This window comes from Kogia breviceps, chromosome 9 (genome assembly GCF_026419965.1).
Source record: "Kogia breviceps isolate mKogBre1 chromosome 9, mKogBre1 haplotype 1, whole genome shotgun sequence".
Classification (NCBI taxonomy): Eukaryota; Metazoa; Chordata; class Mammalia; order Artiodactyla; family Physeteridae; genus Kogia; species Kogia breviceps.
The window spans coordinates 29,839,884-29,862,481 of NC_081318.1; the positions used below are offsets into that span (position 1 = coordinate 29,839,884).

The 22,598-nt window shown below is 38.8% G+C and overlaps 1 protein-coding gene across 4 annotated transcripts in view; it reads left to right on the plus strand.

The window, feature by feature from the left end:
* The window catches only part of TSPAN12 (tetraspanin 12), a 68,010-nt gene extending 46,534 nt beyond the window's left edge, over positions 1–21,476 (plus strand). For all 4 annotated transcript variants that reach the window (XM_059075071.2, XM_067042287.1, XM_059075072.2 and 1 more), the window contains 2 exons: positions 1,681–1,824; positions 19,872–21,476. In XM_059075071.2, the coding sequence (XP_058931054.1) occupies positions 1,681–1,824; positions 19,872–20,177 (450 nt within the window). In that variant the 3' untranslated portion in view covers positions 20,178–21,476. The remainder of the gene's footprint in view (positions 1–1,680; positions 1,825–19,871) is intronic.
* Positions 21,477–22,598: the final 1,122 nt, after the last annotated feature.

A 22,598-nucleotide genomic window follows, 5' to 3' on the forward strand; every position in this document is an offset into this window, starting at 1 on the left:
CAATGACTTATGTAAAATACATGATGTTAACTTATGTTTGACTTAATTGGTGATGTTTGTGGTATATTTGTGGATTTTAGAACAAATTTATAAGAGGGAGATACTAAAATTATTTTTAAAGTTTCTTGGAAAACTTTAGTATTACTCATAGCATCAGTATTTCATCATTTATAGTACTCAAGATGATTTTTTTCTCTTTATTTATTTATATTTTATTATTATTATTTTTTAACATCTCTATTGGAGTATAATTGCTTTACAATGGTGTGTTAGTTTCTCCTTTACAACAAAGTGAATCAGTTATACATATACATATGTCCCCATATCCCCTCCCTCTTGCATCTCCCTCCTTCCCACCCTCCCTATCCCACCCCTCTAGGTGGTCACAAAGCACCAAGATGATCTCCCTGTGCTATGCGGCTTCTTCCCACTAGCTTTCTATTTTACGTTTGGTAGTGTATATATGTCCATGCCACTCTCTCACTTTGTCCCAGCTTACCCTTCCCCCTCCCTGTATCCTCAAGTCCATTCTCTAGTAGGTCTGTGTCTTTATTCCCGTCTCGCCCCTAGGTTCTTCATGACCATTTTTTCTTCTCTTTAAAAATTAGATATTTAAGCAAGTGAAAAAATGTAAAATCATTTTTTTGTATTTCCTTGTTTCATTTTACCTAAGAAGTTCAGAATTCTTTGAAGTTTATTTTACTTGAAATTTTGAAATGGTGGATTGTGATATTTTACAATACAGTGTTAATCCTGAACACAGGTTGATTTGTTGGGCTACATAATTTGCAAAGCCAGTCACTCCTGGCAAAATTCTTCTCCATGACTGCCCGTACATAACCCTTGTTTTTGACTATAACCACCCTCTACCCAAGGACAGAAAGTTTTCATAGTTAATTACTCTGAATCTAATCTACATATGTCCTTAAGCAGGGTTTCTAAACTTTGGCCAGAGGAGGTTTTTGTTAATAGTTGGTGAAATGAGACTAAAAAGAAACAAAGACAACATAGTTTGTCTTAAATCCAACTTTATTGACACTGAGGACACATCATTTCTTCTGAGAGTATGGTGATAGAATATGACAGTTTTTTTCAAGATTCTCACTCGGTTGAATAAAAATTTGTTGACCAAACCTATGTTTACATCTCAGAAATTTTTGGAAATTTACTGGTTAATGAATCGAGTTGGGTAATCTCTGTGATGTGGGCTGTTGGCCAAAAATCTTTCTGCAGAGATTGCGGAAACTTTTAATATAATATTTGAATTTGTTAAGCGATTAAGTTGGTAACTAGGCAATATGCAAATAGATTGATCAAATATTCCCTAGTAGCTAGAGGTTTAATTGTTAAATATAAGATTTCAGCTATTTGTTTTGTTAGTGTGTATTAACTTTGCTGCTATGTGATCACTTGTAGAGGATTTTACATTTGAGGGGAGGTAAGACTCAGTCATGCCTGATCTGTCTTCATGTGTTATGGGCATTATTGTTCAGAATTGTTCCATTATGGAGTCCTCTCTTACATTTCTGTTGTCAACATAAAATGTGCACATATCATTGGGTGATGACAGAAGTGACTTTAGCTCTGGGTGCAAATATTTAAGAAATCTAACGTTCAGTCTCCCATAAGTTAAGAAAATATTTTTGTTGTTTCTGAGCCTGACCAGTCATTCTTTTGCAGTTCAAGTGCTGTGGAGTTGTCTATTTCACCGACTGGCTGGAAATGACAGAAATGGACTGGCCCCCAGATTCCTGTTGTGTTAGGGAATTCCCAGGATGTTCCAAACAGGCCCACCAGGAAGATCTCAGTGACCTTTATCAAGAGGTAAGGCCATGTGTCATTAACTTATCATGGAAGTAAAGAATCAACAACATGCCAATGCAATTTTCCTCTTCTGTCTAAATATGAGGGACCCGAAAATTTTTTTCCTCTGTAATGTGGAGAAAGAGGACAAAGCTAAAAGTTAATATAAAAATCTGAGTACTAATCACATTTTAACAAAGTAAATTTGGAAAGACTAGGTTTTAGAATTAATTGGATTTTGAACTGTATCGTCTAGAACCAAGCTCTATTGTCACTTCCTAAGAGTGCTTTAAAAACAGACATGCAGAGTATGTGACTAACTCTGGACATTCAGAAAGACAAGGTTTGCAGTTCTTGAGCAGAATGTATATTTAGGGCTGCCATATAAACTAAAACATGGGGGCGGGGGTGTGGACAAAAAACCCCCCAAAACCAAAACCCCCCAAACCCTTCTACTCTCCAGAGAAAATGCTGTCCTCGACTCTTCAGGTCCCCCTGCTGGCTAATGATCAGTGATGTTAGTTTTAGCTGATTTAATGATAGATGCTCAGTGGGATTAAAGTCAGTTATCAAGTAGCTAAGAAACTTGCATATTTATGTTTTCCGGGAGAATTCATCAGAATCATCCGTTATTCCTTTGTTAGCAGAAGCTTTCCTATTCCTTCATTTTTAATGGTGATTTTCAAACTTTGTTAGCAGGGGAATCCTATTTTCAAATTAAAATCTAGAGCTACACCTTCCAGTATAGTAGCCAATAGCTACAAGTGGCTATTTCTTTTTTTTTTTTAATAAAGTATTTTTATTTATTTTATTTTTATTTTTTTGCGGTATGCGGGCCTCTCACTGCTGTGGCCTCTCCGGTTGCGGGGCACAGGCTCCGGACGCACAGGCTCAGCGGCCATGGTTCACGGGCCCAGCCGCTCCGCGGCACGTGGGATCCTCCCGGACCAGGGCACGAACCTGTGTCCCCTGCATCGGCAGGCGGACTCTCAACCACTGCGCTGCCAGGGAAGCCCAAAGTGGCTATTTCAATTAAAATAAAATAAAATAAAAATTGCATTTCCTCAGTTGCACTAGGCACATTTTAAGGGCTCAACAGCCACTTGGGACTAGCAGTTCCTGTGTAGGCGAACACAGATATAAGACAGTTCCATCTTTATAGAAGGTTTCATTGTAGTCTACAAACACACATCTGTTTTTCCCTAGAAATACTGTTATTGTTCAAAACATCTTTTAGGCTGTCTGCCAAAGTCAGCTGTAGAGATGCACGAAAATCAGTTTTATTAATTTATAGTGTAAATTAATGAATTTGAAAAAGATGCTGGATTACCCACACAAATGTTTCATTTCATTCATGTCTTAGAGATGAATAACTTTTGACTGTTAAAAGATTCATCTTAGAGGACAAGCCTTTGCCACATTTAAGGATACCCAAAATAAAGTGCTTTGGACTCCGAAGGCAGGCCACAAAGAGGAGTGCCAAATATCTTTAAGAGATTCAGAATTGTGTTGGTCTTTCTAGGGCAGGAAAGTACCACAAAGTGAGTAACTTGAACAACAGATATTTATTGTCTCACAGTTCTAAAGGCTATAAGTCAGCAAGGTTGGTGCCTTCTGAGACATATGAGGAAGAATCTATGCCTATGCCTCTCCCTCAGCTTCTGGTGGTTTGGTGGGAATCATTGGTGTTCCTTGGCTTGTAGAAGCATCACCCAGATCTCTGCCTTTGTCCTTACATGCCATTCTCCCTGTTTGCATCTGTCTCCAAATTTCCCTTTTTCATAAGGACACCAGTCCTATTAGACTAGGGGCCCACCCTTCTCCAGTATGACCTCATCTTAACTAATTATATCTGCAAGGATTCTACTTCCAAATAAGATCACATTCTGAGGTACTGGAGATTAGGTACTTAACATATGAATTTAGAGGGGATGAAATTTATCTCTTAACAAGAATTGTTGAAGCAACTGAATAACTCAGGTGTTTATTTTAAAAGATAATCAAAATACTTATAGTCATGCCTCACACTACTGGAAGGTATTGTGTTTGGATGTTATCATTTTAAACATATTATGCTTAGTAGCATTTTGGCTTTGAATGAAAAGGAATATACAAGATATTGTATATGAAACGAAGAATTATTGAGTCAGTGTCTCTGAGTTCCTCAGTGATTATGTTATATTTTTTTTTCTGAGTGAAAGGTAAATATTGGTTCGTGTCTGTAGTAGGGATGGTCACCTAACAAGTTCACCAGTTAAAGTCCTATTGATTTTATAAAACAGGAAATCAAGCTTAATATTTCTAAGATAATATTAGATGCAGATGTAATTGTGTATATTCAAATACATTATAACTTACCACTAGGTTTTAAAAAACAGATGATTACAGACAGACATTTATTTATTAAGATATAAGCCCCAAGGAGAGCCTCCTCCTGGGATAATAAACGATTTTGCAGAAAAATCCAAAACCAAAAAACCCCAGAGGATTACAGTATAGATGTAAGTGTAGACATGTGAATTGAAACCTATCCACTTTCCTCGTGTGAACTTAATCCGTTTGTTAGTTTTTAGGAGTGGCAAGTCAATATGGGGAATTATTGGGCTACATATATAATAATTTCTACTTTCTTTAGTGATTAACACTGGTAACATGATATAACCAATATTGATCCTGAGAATGACAAAACATGAATGAATTATCCATATCTTCCCACAAAGACTGAGTATGGACAGATTCACTTCAGTTTTATTATTTAGTTGAAAAGCAGTCAATTAAACATTTAATAAAATTTTTTTGTTTAAAACTGTAATTCACTTTTGCTAGTAGTGTTCATAATGAGACACTTTAATTTCCGGATGTCTATAATTGCTTGTTACATGAATTTTAAGATGAAAAGAAACCACACTACTGTGCAAGTGCAAATTGATGGCCCATATTATTTTAAAAGTTTTCTCATATTTTCATCAAAAGACTTTGAAACGCAAGCTGACATTATCAGTTACGAGATGTTCTTTAGACAGACTTCCAGCAGAGACAGAGGTTCATTATATCAGAGTAATCTGCTTTTGCATTTTATAATTAATAACAGATGCTGATATTGGTAACATAATGCATAATTATATGCATAGCTGACTTACAAAAGTGGATCACTTAGTAGCTTTATGGCAAAAGTACAATTAAATCCATCATTAAAACTAAGGCTTAGTTCCACTTTGCCCAGGAGAACATACGTTTCCTCATTGCAGTGTGCCCAGAGATCATCCACCTGAAAGATGAGGGGTGTGAAAGGGTGAACAAGTGAGGGACAGCTGTTGGTATTTGGGAAATTTATTCTGAAGTACTGAAAGGAGATATTTTAGAGGTCTTCAAACATTTCAAAGTTCATCATTCTGAACAGGAATTAGACTTATTCATTGTTGCGCCAAGGGCCAGAAGTTACAGGAAGGAAATTTTGAATCAATCGACGGAAGACCTTGCTCATCAAAATCCGTCCAGTTGTGAGAAAGGTTCTCTTGTAAAATCGTGAGTGTCTCATCACTAAAAATATTAAAGTCCAGGTCAGATAACTATGTCATTGGTGGGTAGAATGGATTTTTAAATTAAGAGTGAATCTGGACTAGATGAACTTCAAGGTCCCTTTTATCTTTCATATTCTGTAAGCTTAGAGATAAGAACTGACTTTCTTCCTGCAGTCTTTCTTCAGTAGTCTGAAATCAAGGAAATAAATCATTCTCAACCATCTGGTGGCCTGCATGGTCCCTGACCCATATGTCATATTTTATGACATATTTGAAATCTGTGAAAAACGACAGAGCGGAAATACAGCAACAATCGCACATTTTTAAAACATTTCCATCAGTGGTATTGTTGGGTTTGGCACACAGCTCCTCAAATATCCATAATGAGCTGTCCACTTGTATAAAAGTATAGATTTAAAAATCCACAGATAAAACTATCTCTGACCCTCAATTTGGTTCTATCCCATTCATTCATTCAAACAGTTTTGAGTACCTACTGGGTTCCAAGTGCTATTGTGAACGCTGAAGATACCATGGAAAAAGTTTCAGACAAAAACCTCTCCTCCGGTATAACTTATGTTTTAGTTAAGGATATAGACATTTAACAGGAAAAAAACAGCAATAAAAAATCATTTCAGGTCCGCCTGCCGATGCAGGGGACGCGGGTTCGTGCCCCGGTCCGGGAGGATCCCACGTGCCGCGGAGCGGCTGGGCCCGTGAGCCATGGCCGCTGAGCCTGCGCGTCCGGGAGCCTGTGCTCCGCAACGGGAGAGGCCACAACAGTGAGAGGCCCGCGAACCGCAAAAAAAAAAAAAAAAAAATCATTTCAGGTGGCGGTAAGCACTTTGAAGACTCTGAATAGGGTCATGTGCTAAAGAATGGCTTTATTGGTGAGGGAATTATTTAAGATAGGATGTTAGGAACAGGCTGTCTTAGGAGGTGATATTTGAACTGAGACCAGTTGGTGAGAAGGATCCAGCCATGCAAAGATCCATTGAAGAGTATTTTTTTAGCCTAAGGAACTGCAGTGTAAAAGCCCCCCTGGAGGTGGCCTGGACCAATGATTCCTGACTGCTTCCTACCCTGCAATTTGGGACTGTTTGTGTAACCACACTCTCTAAATAGTGGGTGTGAGACTTGGCTTCAGCAAAACCTCAGAGTTTAAGTTGGTAAAATACAGGACTTAGATGCGTCTCTTCCTTCTTTCACCTGCCGAGTTTTCCATCATATCAGTTACTAAAGTTCTAGACTTGATTGGAGAATAAGAAGAGAGAAAGAATAAAGAAGGCTGGTAGAAAAGAAGTTTTGGTAGAACAGGGAACTTCTAACCCCTTGCCCACAGACCTGTGTTCTTGGATGGGCTTCAAGAGAAAAGTGGTATTGTTGAAATTGTTTTTGATATTTTATATGCATTTTTCGGTGAGTAGGATCCATAGCTTTCATCAGCTTTTCTTGGGGCTCCATACCTAAAAGTGTGAAGAACCACAGTTGTAGGTAATAGTTACAGTGTTTGCTCTCAGATAGGAAACGAAGCAAAAACACCTCCTCAAAGAAACTGAAATGGCATTTTCCTCCTCTGTATGCCACCTCAAGAAAAATAAATGGATGTAAACAAGCTCACAACAGGCCCTACTTCAAATGGACCAACTCAAAATGTAAAACCAAGAGGGAGAGAGTCAAGTAAAATATACTTCCAAAACCACATTTCTTTGTTTTGTAGTTAGGAGAAAAACTACTGTTAAAAGAGATTGACTGCTTCTTCAGAATAGTTATTCACAGAGGTTATGTAAGGGCCAGACCGAAAGATGGTTTCTACGAAGCTGTGTGCCTTTGGGACACTTTTTCTTTGGACGCTTCGTCTTGATATGTTCCATGGCATATTGGGTTTGAATATCAAATACTCTTAATAATTTCCTTTGCAGCAAATGATTTTGCTCCACACCATTTCTGCCTCTTTAGAAGGTTGTTTATTTCTTTTCTGAGTAACAGAAAACCTCTACATACAAATAAAGAGATGGAAGAGGGCAGGGGTATGAAAGTGAAGGGGATGTGATCTTTCTGAGTCCTGACTTGCTGGCTGAAGAACCCAGATGGTGATGGTGTGTATAGGTCTCCGATGCTCGCAGATAGTAAATGGACATGCAGGGGTGCCCCCCCAGGTTAAAGCTGGGGGCAGCTCATGGTGACCCTGTGGGACGGCTTGTCTGAGGTTTTTATTCTCTCAGTTGTGTATTAACCTTTCTGTGAGCTGAGAGTTAAGAATTCAGCCCTCACCCAGATTGGAAGTCCTTCCTCACCCATCTCCTTTGCACGCTGCTGTCCTTGGCAAATGATATTTGTTTTATAATCCACGTACAGTTTTGGGGGGAAGTACCTCAGCCCTCAACACTTTTTATTAACACTCTTCCCCTGTCGACATCTTTGTTAGAATTAGAAAGGTGAGTCTGCTTTGACTAATAGAAACAACTTTTATAATTTTCACACACAACGTCTTACACATAGAAATATTATCTCAGCGCTTCAGAGCCAGAGGAAGAAACAGGGCAGAGTATTGTGGGTACAAAAGGACATGGTGGGGAAATGGGGGTGTGGCCTTATGGCAATCTCTACCTAGTTGTGGGATGGATTATTTTTCTCCCAGGGAATCCTGCTCTTAAGCTGCTAGTGAGATTCTTCTTGGGACCAAGTAACTTTGCACACCCCAAAGAAACAAAATTAGGGGCAAGTGTTGAAAGAGAAGCCCAAGGCAGGGAGCAAGAGGCAGCAGCTTAGGCCCCTGGTCAGGTACCATCCAGTTGCACTGATGTGAGTTTGATCACATCTGCACAGAAATGATCCTCACATCAGTGGCTAAAAGAAGAGGTAGGAATGAGATGATCTTGATTGGGACACAGAAAGGAGCCTGACACTGGGTAGGCAGTCCTTCATTGCCACTGTTAGCCAGTTGCAGAAATCATTTGGGTACGGGGCCCAAAAGGGCATTTCAGGCAGAGGCAATGGTGCAGGGTTAGAGCTGGAAGCAAGACAGCACAGCGGTAGCACTGGCATGAGGAGAGCTGGACAGGGCAGACGCTGGCTTATGAAGAGCCCTGTATATCCTGCTAATTGCACGCATCTTATCCTGAAGTCTGCGAGTGGTTGCCGAATGAAGCGACAGACAGGTTCACAAATTTGAGACATTGTTAGGAAAGTGAAACTGAGAAGAGAGTTGTCATGGGATTCTGATTGATTAATAAGGAAGCTCCATTCCCAGATAAACACACAAAGAATCTCCTGCCCAGATAGTGAAACATAGGCAGCTTTCAAGCCCAGTGGTTATTTAGATGGAATATACCTAAGAAGTTCCATTCTCAGGGTTCTTTTGTATAAAGGCAACGACCCTCCCTCGTGCCTCTCTGCTGACTTCATTAACTCCTCCGTAACTGCTGGCAGGGATCAAGGTGACTCGGACTTGGAGTGATATCTGTTTTATCATCTGAAGCCCTGTAGGAGGAGTTTGGTCTTGGTGGAGGGGAGATGAATCCCTTTTATATTCAAGCTTCACTTGATCTAATCAGGCCTCGAATTATTCTGCCAGTTTTGCTTCAGGTATACAAATGCCTTCTTCTTTTCTTTCATTCTCTTTCTCAGCATAGTTCAGGTGTGAGCTTCCTGTTACCTATTCAGTATTCAAACAACTTTTCCTCTTGTACTCTATTAGTAGAGACTTGCAAATTTTGCCTTTAGAAGGTACTGATATGAAAGCCATTATAATATTTTGACCTGAAAAAGTACTGCACAAAGTAACAATTTTAGATTTGTGCTTAAAAAATCATTAGGTTGGCACTGTGGAGCTGAGTTGAGGTGAGAATTGGGTCTTGACGGGGGGGAGGGGGGAAATCAGGTAGGAAACTATGGCGAGCTGCGTCTGACCAGCAGAATAACAGTCACCACACGCTAGATTCTTCTTGTATCACACTTTATTGGAGTACAGCTTGGTTATAGAAAGATGGAAGGAAGACGCCGCAGCCTAAACGGCAGCTGCCTATATAAGATTCGGGGTACTGTGCAAGTCTCTGACTGGTTCATATCGGAGGCATGGCCACGCGTCACCTTCGGACTGGTTACTGCTCCAAAACCTTGTTAGCATATTCCAACGCATGCGCACTGGCTACAGGATGGATGATTCAGCTTTTTCTATCCTGCTTTGCGGCAACGCTTTGCCGCGCCCCACAGGAAACTGTGCAGATAATTCATTGTGAGTGATTATAAGGGCTGGAATTCAGGTGTGCCACTGAGGAGGGCAAGGAGAAGATGAATATGAAAGATATTTAAGAGGGAGAATGAACTGAATGATGATTGGGGTGGGTGTGGGGCGTGAGTGACAGGGAAGGTGCAAGGACAAGGACACCTGACATTGACTTGGACCCTAGAGAGATGAGAAAGCTGTTCATTGAGGGGAGTGATAGGATTTGATTCGTTCCATTTTGAAAATGCTGGGTTTAAGGTTCCTGTCAAGTCCTCCATGTGCAGAAACCCAGCAGGAAGTATGAAGCTCAGGAGACAGAACTCAGCCAGAGATCTGGGTTTCGTGTGCACTGATTAGGAAAGTGCTAACTCCAGATACAACGGCTTGGATGAGGTAGGACTCTACTTCTCTCTCATGCACCACTCAGCTGGTCCAGGCTGCCAGGTAGCCCTGCTGCACAAGTTCCCCCAGGGACCCAGGGGTGAGATAGCGTCACCTTTTATGACACCTGTCTTCCAAAGACGACCCTGTTTTCCTGCAGTTCCAATCAATTGGGAGGAGGAGGAAGTAGGAAGGAGAAAGTCCAGTGCATGAAGCTCTGCCCTCAAGAGAATGTGAGCATTCTCTTGGCTCACATGGCTGTGCTTAGATGCAAGGGAGGCTGGGAAATGTGGTCTCTGGCTGGGAGGCTGTGTTCCCCTAGAAAATGCTACCTACCGTGAAGAGTAGAGAACAGCCTAGAGCAGGTGGGGGGACTGTCAGTTGACAGGTGTTATCAGTGTGTATGAGGCAATACATGCACAGGAGGAGGTAAGACCACACAAAGAGATGGTGTAAGGTATGCAGCAGAGGACAGAAGTTGGGAAATGGAAACCCATAAGGGCAGTGGAGAAGGCACCTATTGTAGGTAGAGAAGAAATGGAAAACAGTGTCCTGAAAGTCAAAGAAGGAGAAGATTCTAAGAATGAGTTTTCCTTAGAGAGGAAACGTGGTTCAGACGTTAAGGCTAGGTTCCAAAACTAGACTCTTTGGGTTAAACCTTCCCTCTACTCCTTATTAGCTGTGTGACCTCGGGCAAGTTTTAAATCTCTCTGTGCTTCATTTTTATTACCTGTAAAGTGAGGATAACCAGAGTACACATCTCAGGTTGTTTGGTGAGTGAATTAGCATGTTTTTACAACCCTTAGAATAGTGCGGGTTTGTAGTATCTACTACAGTAATAGCTGAGAGTTAAAGTAAATTAGGGATTGAAAAGTACACATTGAATTTTTCAAGTAGGAGACACGCACACAACTCTGTGAGCAAGCATTTTACATACATTACATCATTTCAGCCCTAAAACATTTCTGTGAAGGTACAGTATTATTATTTCCATTTTACAGATGAGAAATGTGAGGCACAAAGAGGCTCGGTGACCTAGTCCAATTTCATAGAGCTAGTAAGTGTCTCAACTCAGATCTATTTGATTCCAAAGCCCATACTTCAGTTAGGCACTAAAATTTCAAGATGTGGAGTTCACGGTGAGGAGCAAGCTGAGTGTTTATAGATTTTTTTTCACTTCTAAACCTCAATTTTCTTGTCTGTTAAATGAGATAATAATAGTACCTATCTCATTATGGTTTTATAAAAATAGATAGAGCTACTTAAGAAACCCTTAGCAAACCACTAGGCACATAATAAATACAAATCTTCAATGCATGGTGGTAGCTAATGACAATAACAGGAACTTATTAACATATTTATTCGAGTAAATAGAAAAATAAGTGATCTATGATTAGATTTTTAACTAACCAAATTGCCCTGAATGTTGCTAGTAATACAGGAAAATACACATTTTCTAGTTCTATTTGTGTTGGCTGAAGGTAGAATTTAGGTCAAGGTTTTGGGGACTTCATGTGGTTTCCCACTTAGCTTGTTTTCACACCTTCCCACTTCTTAAGGACAAATATTTAAGTGACAGAAGGACCCAGTGAGAGACGTCTGATGAGGGCTTTGTACATGTTCTGCGCAGTGAGGCAGGGAACCCCTGCCCCTGGACCCCACCTCCCTAGGGAGAATACCACCTTCTGAGTTTGCTGAAGCTAGTTTCTTTATAACCACATATCTTTGGTGAAAATGACAAATGTTCAATAAACACAGGCATTTAAACTTGAGGATTGTGCTTCTCTAATGGGGGACTTGTGAGGATTAAATGAGATGTGAGGGCCTGTTGTTTTTTGAGATACATGAAGACTTCTCTACTGCACTCCCTATGTATGGGTTTGGCTAACTTTACTCTTAAGAGAACAGAAAATCCTGTAGTGAATTTTATTACTTGCTGTTGAATTTTTTTTTTTAAGGAAGGATTTATTTCCCTGCAGAGCTTATGATTATCAGTGGAGAACTTTTGTTCCAACCTCTTTAAAGCTCATGAATTCATGAACTGCTATCACTCAGCTTTCAATTTTAAAATAAATAGGTCTGAATATTATATATTTGTGCCTGATAATTAACACAGTCATTTCAAACTTGGGAGTTATGTTTATTATGAAAAATCAATGACAGGAATATCAATACTGACATGTATTGGCACCTAGATTTTATTTACACTTTATCTTCATAAGCACATTAGAAGTCTGCCTAATTTTTTGATGTGGCTTGTGAATATTGAGTGCCGAAAAGCCACGGGGGTTCTTCTAATTTTAGAAACTCATTTTGGAGACAGATCAGAGAATAATTTCAAGTGTATAATTTCCTCAAGTGAAATGAAGCATCCTGACATGCCTTCAAATAGATTCCAGGAAATATGGGGTTTAGTGATTTTTCTCTGATAAAATGGTGGTGTTGTTATTTACAGTTGACCAGAATTTTTTTTTTTTTTTTTTTTTTTTTTTTTTGTGGTATGCGGGCCTCTCACTGCTGTGGCCTCTCCCGTTGCGGAGCACAGGCTCCGGACGCGCAGGCCTAGCGGCCATGGCTCACGGGCTTAGTTGCTCCGCGGCATGTGGGATCTTCCCGGACCAGGGCACGAACACGTGACCCCTGCATCGGCAGGCGGATTCTCAACCACTGCGCCACCAGGGAAGCCCTTGACCAGAATTTTAATATTGCAGCAAGTAAAGTGGACTAGCTAACTTGTCTTTTTCATACCTTTGAATTATCTGAGGTTATTAATGTGGCTTTATCTAGGAAGAAAACATATTCAGGATAAATCAACTCAGAGTATTTTATTTTGAGAAAAGCAAATAAATGCAATTCTGTTCCTTCCTATTTTGAATAAAAAAACCTTTGTGAAATGGAATGCAGTTTTGAACTCTGACATTTCTATTTCCCCTTTTGCCCCACTCAACAGAACTGTTTGTTTATGCAACTAAATATCTATGAACAGTACAATAGATTATAGAGACATATTTCCATTTTTTCTTCTCTAGACTTAGTGTCTTCCTTTTCAACAAAAACGTCCGAGTTTACACTGAAAAGTGTAAACCTTATGCATGATTATTTGACTGGCTCAGAATAAGCTCCCAACTTGTGTTCAGACTGAATTACTTCAAAGAGGGTAATGCAGAATGGACAGTAAACCCTGGAGCTGCTTCTATGAAGAATTTAAAGAGTGGCTGAGGCAGACAATTATTTTATACACAGAAATCTATAAAAATACTGTCTTCTCAGGAAGAGGAATATTCTTTTGGAAAGTTAATCCTTAACTTTAAGTAATTGTGTAAATAGTTCACTGTAATTCAACATACCTGCTATGCTGCAAGTTTCAACAATGCCTCCTATTAAATTGTGGGCCGTGTAGAGAGATTTGTGCTTTTATTTATATATTTATACTTTGTATCTGTTTTTATTAAAGGATTTAATGCAGCATACAACAAAAGGATACAATGGATGAATAACACAAACAAGTAGCATTGGATAAGATAAATAAGTACTCGTGATGTAATGTACAACATGATTAATATAATTAACGCCGCTGTGTGCTATATATGAAAGTTGTGAAGAGAGTAATCCTAAGGGTTCTCATCACAGGAAAAAATGTTTCCTCTTTTTCTTTTATGTTGTATCTATATGAGACGATGGATGCTTACTAAACTTATTGTGATAATCATCTCATGATCTATGTAAGTCAAATTATTATGCTGTACACCCTAAACTTATACAATGCTGTGTGTCAATTATAGCTCGATAAAACTGGAAGGGAAAGCTACATAAATAGCAATGGAAAGTCAGGATTAAGGAAAGAGTAGTTGGACATGCTTAATGTGCAGGCAAATGGGATAACTGTGGTTGACTTTCGTATTTGCCCCTGAGCTTTCTGAAAGCCCAGGTGAAATGACACATAATCACCTGCATCATTTTAATGTTTGGAGGGCAAGTATTCTAATTTTTCAAAGGGAGCAAAGTCCAAAACTATTTTTATCAAGTAGGATTTTATATCTACTACTCTAAGTTATCTAGGAAAATGTCTTCAATATTATTTTTCACAAATTTTATAGAGAAATTTCTTTATGGTGTTCTTCAGTAACATTAAAATACACTTGAGTGGAAAATCATATGCAAGGGCACAGGTTGACACATGCCAGCGTGGCAGAATTGGGTGGTCTGGTTTGACATTTGGATACAATTTAGAGTACCTAGAGACATCAACTGATTTCATTTATTTTAAATAGTCTGTAGATAACACCTCTTTCTGAGGAGTTCCTGAGAGAGCATAATAAAATATAATGTAATGAATTCTGCTAACAAACTTACTACTAAACTAAATACTAAAATTCTGTCTTCTTTGGGGGTTATCTTTGTAAACTAAATGTGGAAGTAATAGTACTGACTTGTTTATAAAAACTGAGGAGTCTAACTAGAACCTTTGCTTTGAATAAACGACCCTTGCCCGCCTCAACAGGGAGACAATCTTTGGGCCCAGTGACCTCTAAGGAGGCCAGGTCCTGAGTGTGACCAATATTGATACAATCCCATGTCCCCTCTTCTGGTGGCACTGAAAAGCTTTCTTCACTGGCATCCAAACCCATTCACAACAGCCTGGATGGTCTTAATATTTCACTGCATTTTCTAGTTTTTTAGAGTGCGAAATCAGTTTTATCTTCAAAGAAACATTGACAAAATCAACACCATCCAGAAAGAGATCGTCAGGATGCTGAAGTGTGTATATTTGGAAAACATAAAAGAGCTAGGAATATTCAGCCTAGGGAAGAGAGTGGTTAAAGGGAAAGTGATGACACTTCAAATATGGCTCGCTACCTTTTGGAAGACAAGTCACTTAAAAGCAGAATTAGGACTAGTGCATCCTTATTAGGAAGACAGTGTTCAACAGGGAAATGCTTGTTAAGAATTAGTGTTGTCCACGTGTGGAAAGGGCTGTCTAGTGAAGCAGGGAGTCCTTTTCTTTATAGTTTCTTTTTTTTTTTTTTTTTTTTTTTTGTGGTACGCAGGCCTCTCACTGTTGTGGCCTCTCCCGTTGTGGGGCACAGGCTCCAGACGCGCAGGCTCAGCGGCCATGGCTCACGGGCCCAGCCGCTCCGCGGCATGTGGGATCTTCCCGGACCAGGGCACGAACCCGTGTCCCCTGCATCGGCAGGCGGACTCTCAACCACTGCGCCACCAGGGAAGCCCAGGGAGTCCTTTTCTTTAGAAGAGCCTTTTTTTTTTTTGATGGCTTGTGTGTGTGTGTGTGTGTGTGTGTGTGTGTGTGTGCCATACATTTTTGTTTCTTTGCATGTGTTATAATTCTTGTTGTTGTGGATAACTGGACATTTAAATAATATAATGTGGCAACTTTGGAAATCAGATTCTCCCCCCTCCCCAAAGTTTGTTGTTTGTGATTGTTCATTAATTACTTTTCTGAACGAATTCTGTAAAGTCTGTACTCTCTGTCCTGTGTGGCCACTGAAATCTTGGCTCACTGAGCTTAGTGGTCACTTAATGAATGAACTGAAGTTTCCTTTAGATACCTGGAACCAGTAAGTCTCCCAGACTTTGCCAAGGGTGTACAGAGCCTCAGGGTTAGCCAGAAGTGAGATCTTAGGGCCTTTTTAGGTCTTTCTTGAGCTTGTGCACAGCCCTGGGCTTGAGCTGAGCTCTACTCACATGTGTAACTTTCTAGATCCCCACAAATACGTTAGAGCTCTGCCAAACCCCCTATGGATTTCACATTCTCCAGTTTTCCCTTTTAAACTTTTGACTAGCCCATTGTGTGCAACTGTTATCCACTACCTCAGGCAGCCTCAGTGTTGAACAGTTACCTCTAAATGCTTTTGACAAATATTCCCAGGGGAAAAGACTGTCGCCCTGGTTGAGCTGCAAGTCAAGTCAAATAAAGACAGCCTTGCAAGTGAGCTCTTCCAGGGAACCACCAGATAGGACAAATAATGACAATTCTCTGAAAATGGGGCTTTGAAGGAACTCCAACCCTATTCTGTTGCCTTTTGTGGCTGCCAGACCACAGGTTTTTACCATAATCGTCGCTGTTTATTTTCAAGGCTCCTGCAGAGCTGGGGAAGGGAGATGGCAGTCAGGCAAATTAAAATGCCACAAAACTTGCTGTTCTTACTGAGGTTCAGGTGCTTTTCTTGAATAAATGCACCCCAGATTGCTGCAAGTGTTTGGTTAATTTCCAGAGTTCTAAAAATGTTGATTCTTACAATTTTTGCTAGTGCTTTCATTGTTTATGTAGGGGAGAGACTATTCAGAGGTCATTTCTCTGCCAGCTTTGTGGATGGCACTGTAGAAGTGCTTTTTAGCCATATTTTTACAAGTTAGAAAGTTGAATTATTGACTTCCAAGTTCCCCTCCCACTCTAGAACATTCAGTGTTATCTAATATATCACATTCCCAAACTATCTTAGATGATATAATTTACTGTATCTTTTTTTTTCGGTAAATGTGATTGTTTAAAATAAAATTGAAAGAGACTTTACCTGATGCCAAAATATGAAACACAGTAGACTGTAGCTTAGTTATCAATCTCTGCTTTGTTTTAGTCACAGATTAAAAACAATATTACCTTTTCTGCACATTCAGCTTAGAGTGAATTAGTCTAAAGGGGTGGGAGATCTTATACCAATAGGAAGAACTATATGGGCAAAATTTAAGCACCAGGGACTACTGAAAAGGTAGAAATCAAACAATAATTGACTTATAGCATTTCACAGGGATGAATCATTAGCATATGTATTTCATGAGTAGTTTAGCTTTAATTGTGGAATTTATTCTTATTAATTACCAACATATTGGTATGCTCATGCTGATTCTTATCCATTAAAGAACCATCTTTGTAATAAATACTGAAAACATAGTTAAGGAATCAACTAAACAATGCAAAGCCATTTCATATCAATTTCTTTAAAGATGGATTTGATGATCTGGTGCTGCATGACTTAGCAATGATGTTAAATGATAAGTTAATATAAATTAATGTCCCAAATGTCTGAAGCTAAACCCTTTTAATTAAGTATTTTTGGTGTGTCTCTTTTCAAACTATGTGAAAGATTTCTCTGCTTCATGATGAGGCTCATGATCTATCATCTCAGTGGCAAAAATCATTTTGGATAGTTACATCACTGTCTTGAGAAACAGTGACCGCCACCTTGGCTCTTGTGGGCAAGGACTGTTTCATTAATACTCGGTGGCGACACAATACTGTGCTTTTGGTATTTTATACCCTAAAAAGGTGTTGTACTCCTTCTTGTCCATAGATTTTGCATCTCTTTTAATTTGTGCTTTCTAATCTTCTGTGGGCTGACGTACCAGTTACATCTGATTCCAACTGAGCTCTTACCATATATGAGATCACATTCTAAATGTTTAAATGTGCTTGTTCATTTAATTCTCCCAACATCCCAACAGGTAGGCACTATTATCATTCATGTTTTCACATGAGAAAACTGAAGCACAGAGAGATTAAGTAATATTCCCAAAGTCACATAGTTTATAAGTAGAGGAGGAGGGATCTGAATTCACAGTTCTGACTCTGCACGTCGTGATCTATATGGTGTTCTATAAGGATGCTTGTTGGAATTACGCATAAGCATAAGAGTGAATGGGCTCTGATAGACTGCCTGAGTGGAACTCTGAAAAATATTTGAACTTCGGAGATTGTGACATCTATTTTGGTTTCCCACTGTGTATGTGTGTGTGTGTGTGTGTGTGTGTGTGTGTGTGCGCGGGCACGCGCACCCATGCACACACGTGTGTATGTATTAAATAGGTATGAAGACCAAAGAAGTTATTTTATTAAACCAGTGTTAAGTAGTATTAATTATAAATATTTTAACTTCCTTTTTGGTGAAGTTGATGAAACTTTGCTAATGTTTTGCTGTTACTTTGCATTACATAGTATACCAAAAAAGGTAGTTATTGAAATGGGTCTGTGACTAATTCTACAATGATTTTTATTTCTTGAGAGTAATGGCTTATTAGGGTACACTTACTGATCAGTGTCTTTGGAAATCTAAGAATTACATATTATTCATTCCTCTCCTCCAGTATAATGCACAAATTAGCAACTGATTCAATAGTCTTGCTTTCCTTGATTTAGTTACTCATGGAATCTGCAGAATAAAACAAGGAGACGGTTATTTTAATAATGATCAATTTCCTTTTATTCATGTGGCTGCCTCAGCAGGGTAAGCACCGAGTCACTTTTACCCCAAACTCAGAATAAAAGCTTCAAAAAGTCGAGTTCTTGTTGGGAGATAATTTTCCATGGGTCTCTTGCATTTCTATGTGTCTTACAAGCAGAGACACTGGCTGCCTTTGTTCTGGACTGTCTTTTCAAGGATGTTTGCATAGAAAACAGCCTTGAAGATAGACAGTGTCTCCCTTCAGAGAAGAGGGCAGGTTTGTTTACTGTCTAGTATAATGAAGATAATGTCTCTCTCCAATATGAGGGGCAGGTGCACTTACTGCCCACTATAAAATATTAGGGTTCTCTGATCTTGGGGTTCCTTTTCCATAATGTAATCCTCTGTGTGTGCAGGCATCATGTTGCCCTTGGGACTTGAGGAACTGGCATGTACCCTGGCTATTGCTATTGCTATAAGTAATAAAGCCCTTTGTCTCTGTCTTCTGCAGCATCCATGAAACTGTGGCAGGTTAATTTGTTATCATCCAAATAGAGAAAAATCTCAGAATCTTCAAAGTTCATGAATTTTAGTATAATTTTAACTTTTTCCAGATTTTTCACTTTAATGTAGAATCAGCTTCCCTCCTGAAGGGTGAATTATCTTTTCTATGCTGTGAGCTCACTAGAGCCAGGGCAAGTAACCTATGCATAGGTCACCTAGTAGCTAGTTTATGACAATTGTTAGTCCCATTCTACCTTCTTTTCCTTGCTTCCTCCTGCCCCCCATTTTCCTCAGTCATGGCTCTTCTTTCTCTTACTTTTTTCCCCTCCTCTCCTCTTCTTTCAGAATTCTCTTCTATATCTACCATAGGCACTCCTTAGCCTGTGTACTTAAAACTAAGCACAAACAGAAACCTTTCTAATCTTTTGAAGTCAGCTGTCTCTAGCCTGAAGGGGAGCTAAAGATACCTTTCAAACCCCTACCTGGTAGACTTAAAACTTGGTGTCATGACAGAAATTCCCCCATGTGTATTTCTGCTACAGGCAATGGACAGAAGTGTGTGCACACGTGTGCAGTAGGAGGAAGGCAACAGATTGATGTCCACTCACTGGCAAGTTTCAGCAACAGACTGGGGAAACATTCTTCATCTTGGAGGAAAAATCTATGACCAAATGAGCTATAATCAAACAGTGAATACAAATAATAATAATAATGACACATTATTTTCAGAAGTTTCAGATCAGTCTGTATCAGGGGGTCAGCCATCTCTATGGCCTAAGCCCCAAATCTGGCCTACTGTCTTTTTATCTGTGAAGTTTCACTGGAACCCAGACACATCCATCCATTTACATACTGTCTATAGCTGTGTCCTGTTACAGCAGCAGAGACGAGTGATAGCAGTAGAGACCATGTGACCTGCAGAGCCTAAAAGATTTTCTGTCTGGCCCTTTACAAAAAGAAGTTTGCCAACCCCTGCTCTAGATGTTGTATTTTATACCAGTGGGTCTCAATTTCAGGTTGTGGGGAAGCCAGCAGAAGGAGTAGACTCTTCAGAATCACATGGGCAGGATTTTCAAAGAGTGCACACCTCGATCTCTCCTCCAGCTGTTCATAGGGGTTCCCTGTTGAGAGTCACTGTCTTCAAGTTTATAGCTCAAGTCGTTTGGTTCCACTAACTGATACAGATGACTTGCTTTTACTATTCGGACCCACTATAACACATCCAAAGTAACATTGACTGTGTTCTTTCTTTTACAGGGTTGTGGGAAGAAGATGTATTCTTTTTTGAGAGGAACCAAACAACTGCAGGTGCTCAGGTTTCTGGGGATCTCCATTGGAGTGACACAGATCCTGGCCATGATTCTCACCATTACTCTGCTCTGGGCACTCTACTATGATAGAAGGGAGCCTGGGACAGACCAAATGACGGCCCTGAAGAATGACACCACTCAGCACCTGCCTTGTCACTCAGTGGAACTGTTGAAACCAAGCCTGTCAAGGATCTTTGAACACACATCCATGGCAAACAGCTTCAACACACACTTTGAGATGGAGGAATTATAGAGACTGTCAAAGAAGGAAACCACAAATTTATTTTATTGGACTTGTGAATTTTTGAGCACACACTTAACTGTTTTCAGAAATGTGTAGAAATAAAAACGTTGCCATAAAAGGATACCCAAGCACATAATGTTTCAGCCTTTAAAAGAAAGTGGGAAAAGTATATATATTATAAGGCACCACCTGGACAATAGTTGATGCCCTTTATAATGCTGAGGACTGATCTAATACCCACTTTATAGCCTGTGTAAGATTTTTACTGGACACAGTTATGCTTTGAGGTTTATGCTTTGGCATAGTTCGACCAGCATTTCTGCATCCATGTAAACGAGCCATGCTATTGTGGGATTGGAGCTACAGTAAATTTGACTCACTTCCATAAGCTTGCTAGTATATAAAGTTCCAAATAACTGCTAACATAGGAAGTTAGACAGTACTAATGACTTTTATTACTTGGTGATATATTCTTTTGAGGGTAAATAGACTATACATAAGTACACTCTGAAGATTGGTGACTACCTAAACATGATTTTTGCTGGTTAATAAAAATATTCTTACTACTTACAAGAGCAAACTTAAACATTGTCTTAAACTGATCAGGGATATATGTGTATATGAGTCTGTGTTAAGTCTGTATAATTCAGTAGATTTCAGCTCTTATAACTTTAAGCATAACAATTGTGAAATGGATACATTCGTCCTGTATAGAAGCATTGTTTTTAACCTTTCCTGTTAATAGAGCTTTAAAATTCTGTCTTGGGTTTATATTACATACATAACTGTTAATTTAAATACTTAACCACTAATTTTGAAAAATGACTAGTGTGATACAAAGGAATCATTATAATTCAGAATGTAGTCTGGTCTCTAGGAAGTATTAACAAAAAAGTTTACATATAACTTAGTTCATTCAGCAAAGACCTGGATATTATCTTTCTGCCAAACTGAGACTCTTTTTGACACTAAACACTTTGTAAAGGAACTTATCTTTGCTTTCTCCAAACAAGAAGTGGCAGTCTCCAAGTCTCAATATAATTCTACAGAGAATAGTTTTCCTTTTCCCCAGCAAAACGTTGAGAGAATCATAAAAATAAGTGACAATTTAGCTAGAGATTTTCTTTGCCTTATTTCACTGATTAAGATACTATGGTGAATTACACAGATTATTAAATTTTTTATAAGAGTAAACTATATTTATTTGAAATGGGAAAAGTGCATTTTACTGTATTTTGTGTATTATGTTTATTTCTCAGAAAATGGAAAGAAAATTAAAATGTGTCAATAAATATTTTCTAGAGAGTAAAAATTTGTGTCTAATTTTTATACATGGTAAGCACTTTCACCATTCAAAAATATTAGCAAGGGGGAAAATATGAGAAGAAATGATTGAATAAAGTTATAATAACTATTTCCAAAATCCAAAAGTAATCTATAAGAGTATGTGCCTTCACTGAGAAATGACAAAGAGTGCCCATTTACATTTCAAGTTTGGTTTTTGAGCTAATTGATAATATAGCTGTCTGAAACAATATAAACATATGCCCATTTATGTCAAGTTATCTTCTCAATGTTTTCATATCCCAGTTTCTTAATTTTTGAAAGAAAATGAGTCTAAGGAATACAATATTTGACATCAACTGCTAGATTTCATCTCTTCCATACATTAAATAAAAATTGAGTATATAACTTGCTCAGTCAGAACCAAAAGCATCTCTTTTTCTAATTTCCTTAACAACTTAACTTCCCATAATTTCACCTAAAATGCCCAAGTAATTAAGACAGCTGTGAGCATTATTTGAATTACTTGGATAATTAGTCAAATTTGGCTGCTTCTCTTTTGATATATCTTATAGTCACAGAAAGAACAAACATATATTGTATTGAGCTCAGTAAAAAAAAAAAAAAAGCCCAACTTATAAATAATATCTACATTTTTAAAATTTTATTTTATATATTTATTTTTATACAGCAGATTCTTATTAGTTATCTATTTTATACATATTAGTGTATATATGTCAATCCCAATCTCCCAATTCATCCCTCCTCCCCCGCTTTCTCCCCTTGGTGTCCATACGTTTGTTCTCTACATCTGTGTCTCGATTTCTGCCTTGCAAACTGGTTCATCTGTACCATTTTTCTAGATTCCACATATACACGTTAAAATACAATATTTGTTTTTCTCTTTCTGACTTACTGCACTCTGTATGATAGTCTCTAGGTCCATCCACATCTCTACAAATGACCCAGTTTTTTTCCTTTTTATGGCTGAGTAATATTCCATTGCATATATGTACCACATCTTCTTTATCCATTAGTCTGTCGATGGGCATTTAGGTTGCTTCCATGACCTGACTATTGTAAATAGTGCTGCAATGAACATTGGGGTGGGTGTGTCTTTTTGAATTATGGTTTTCTCTGGGTATA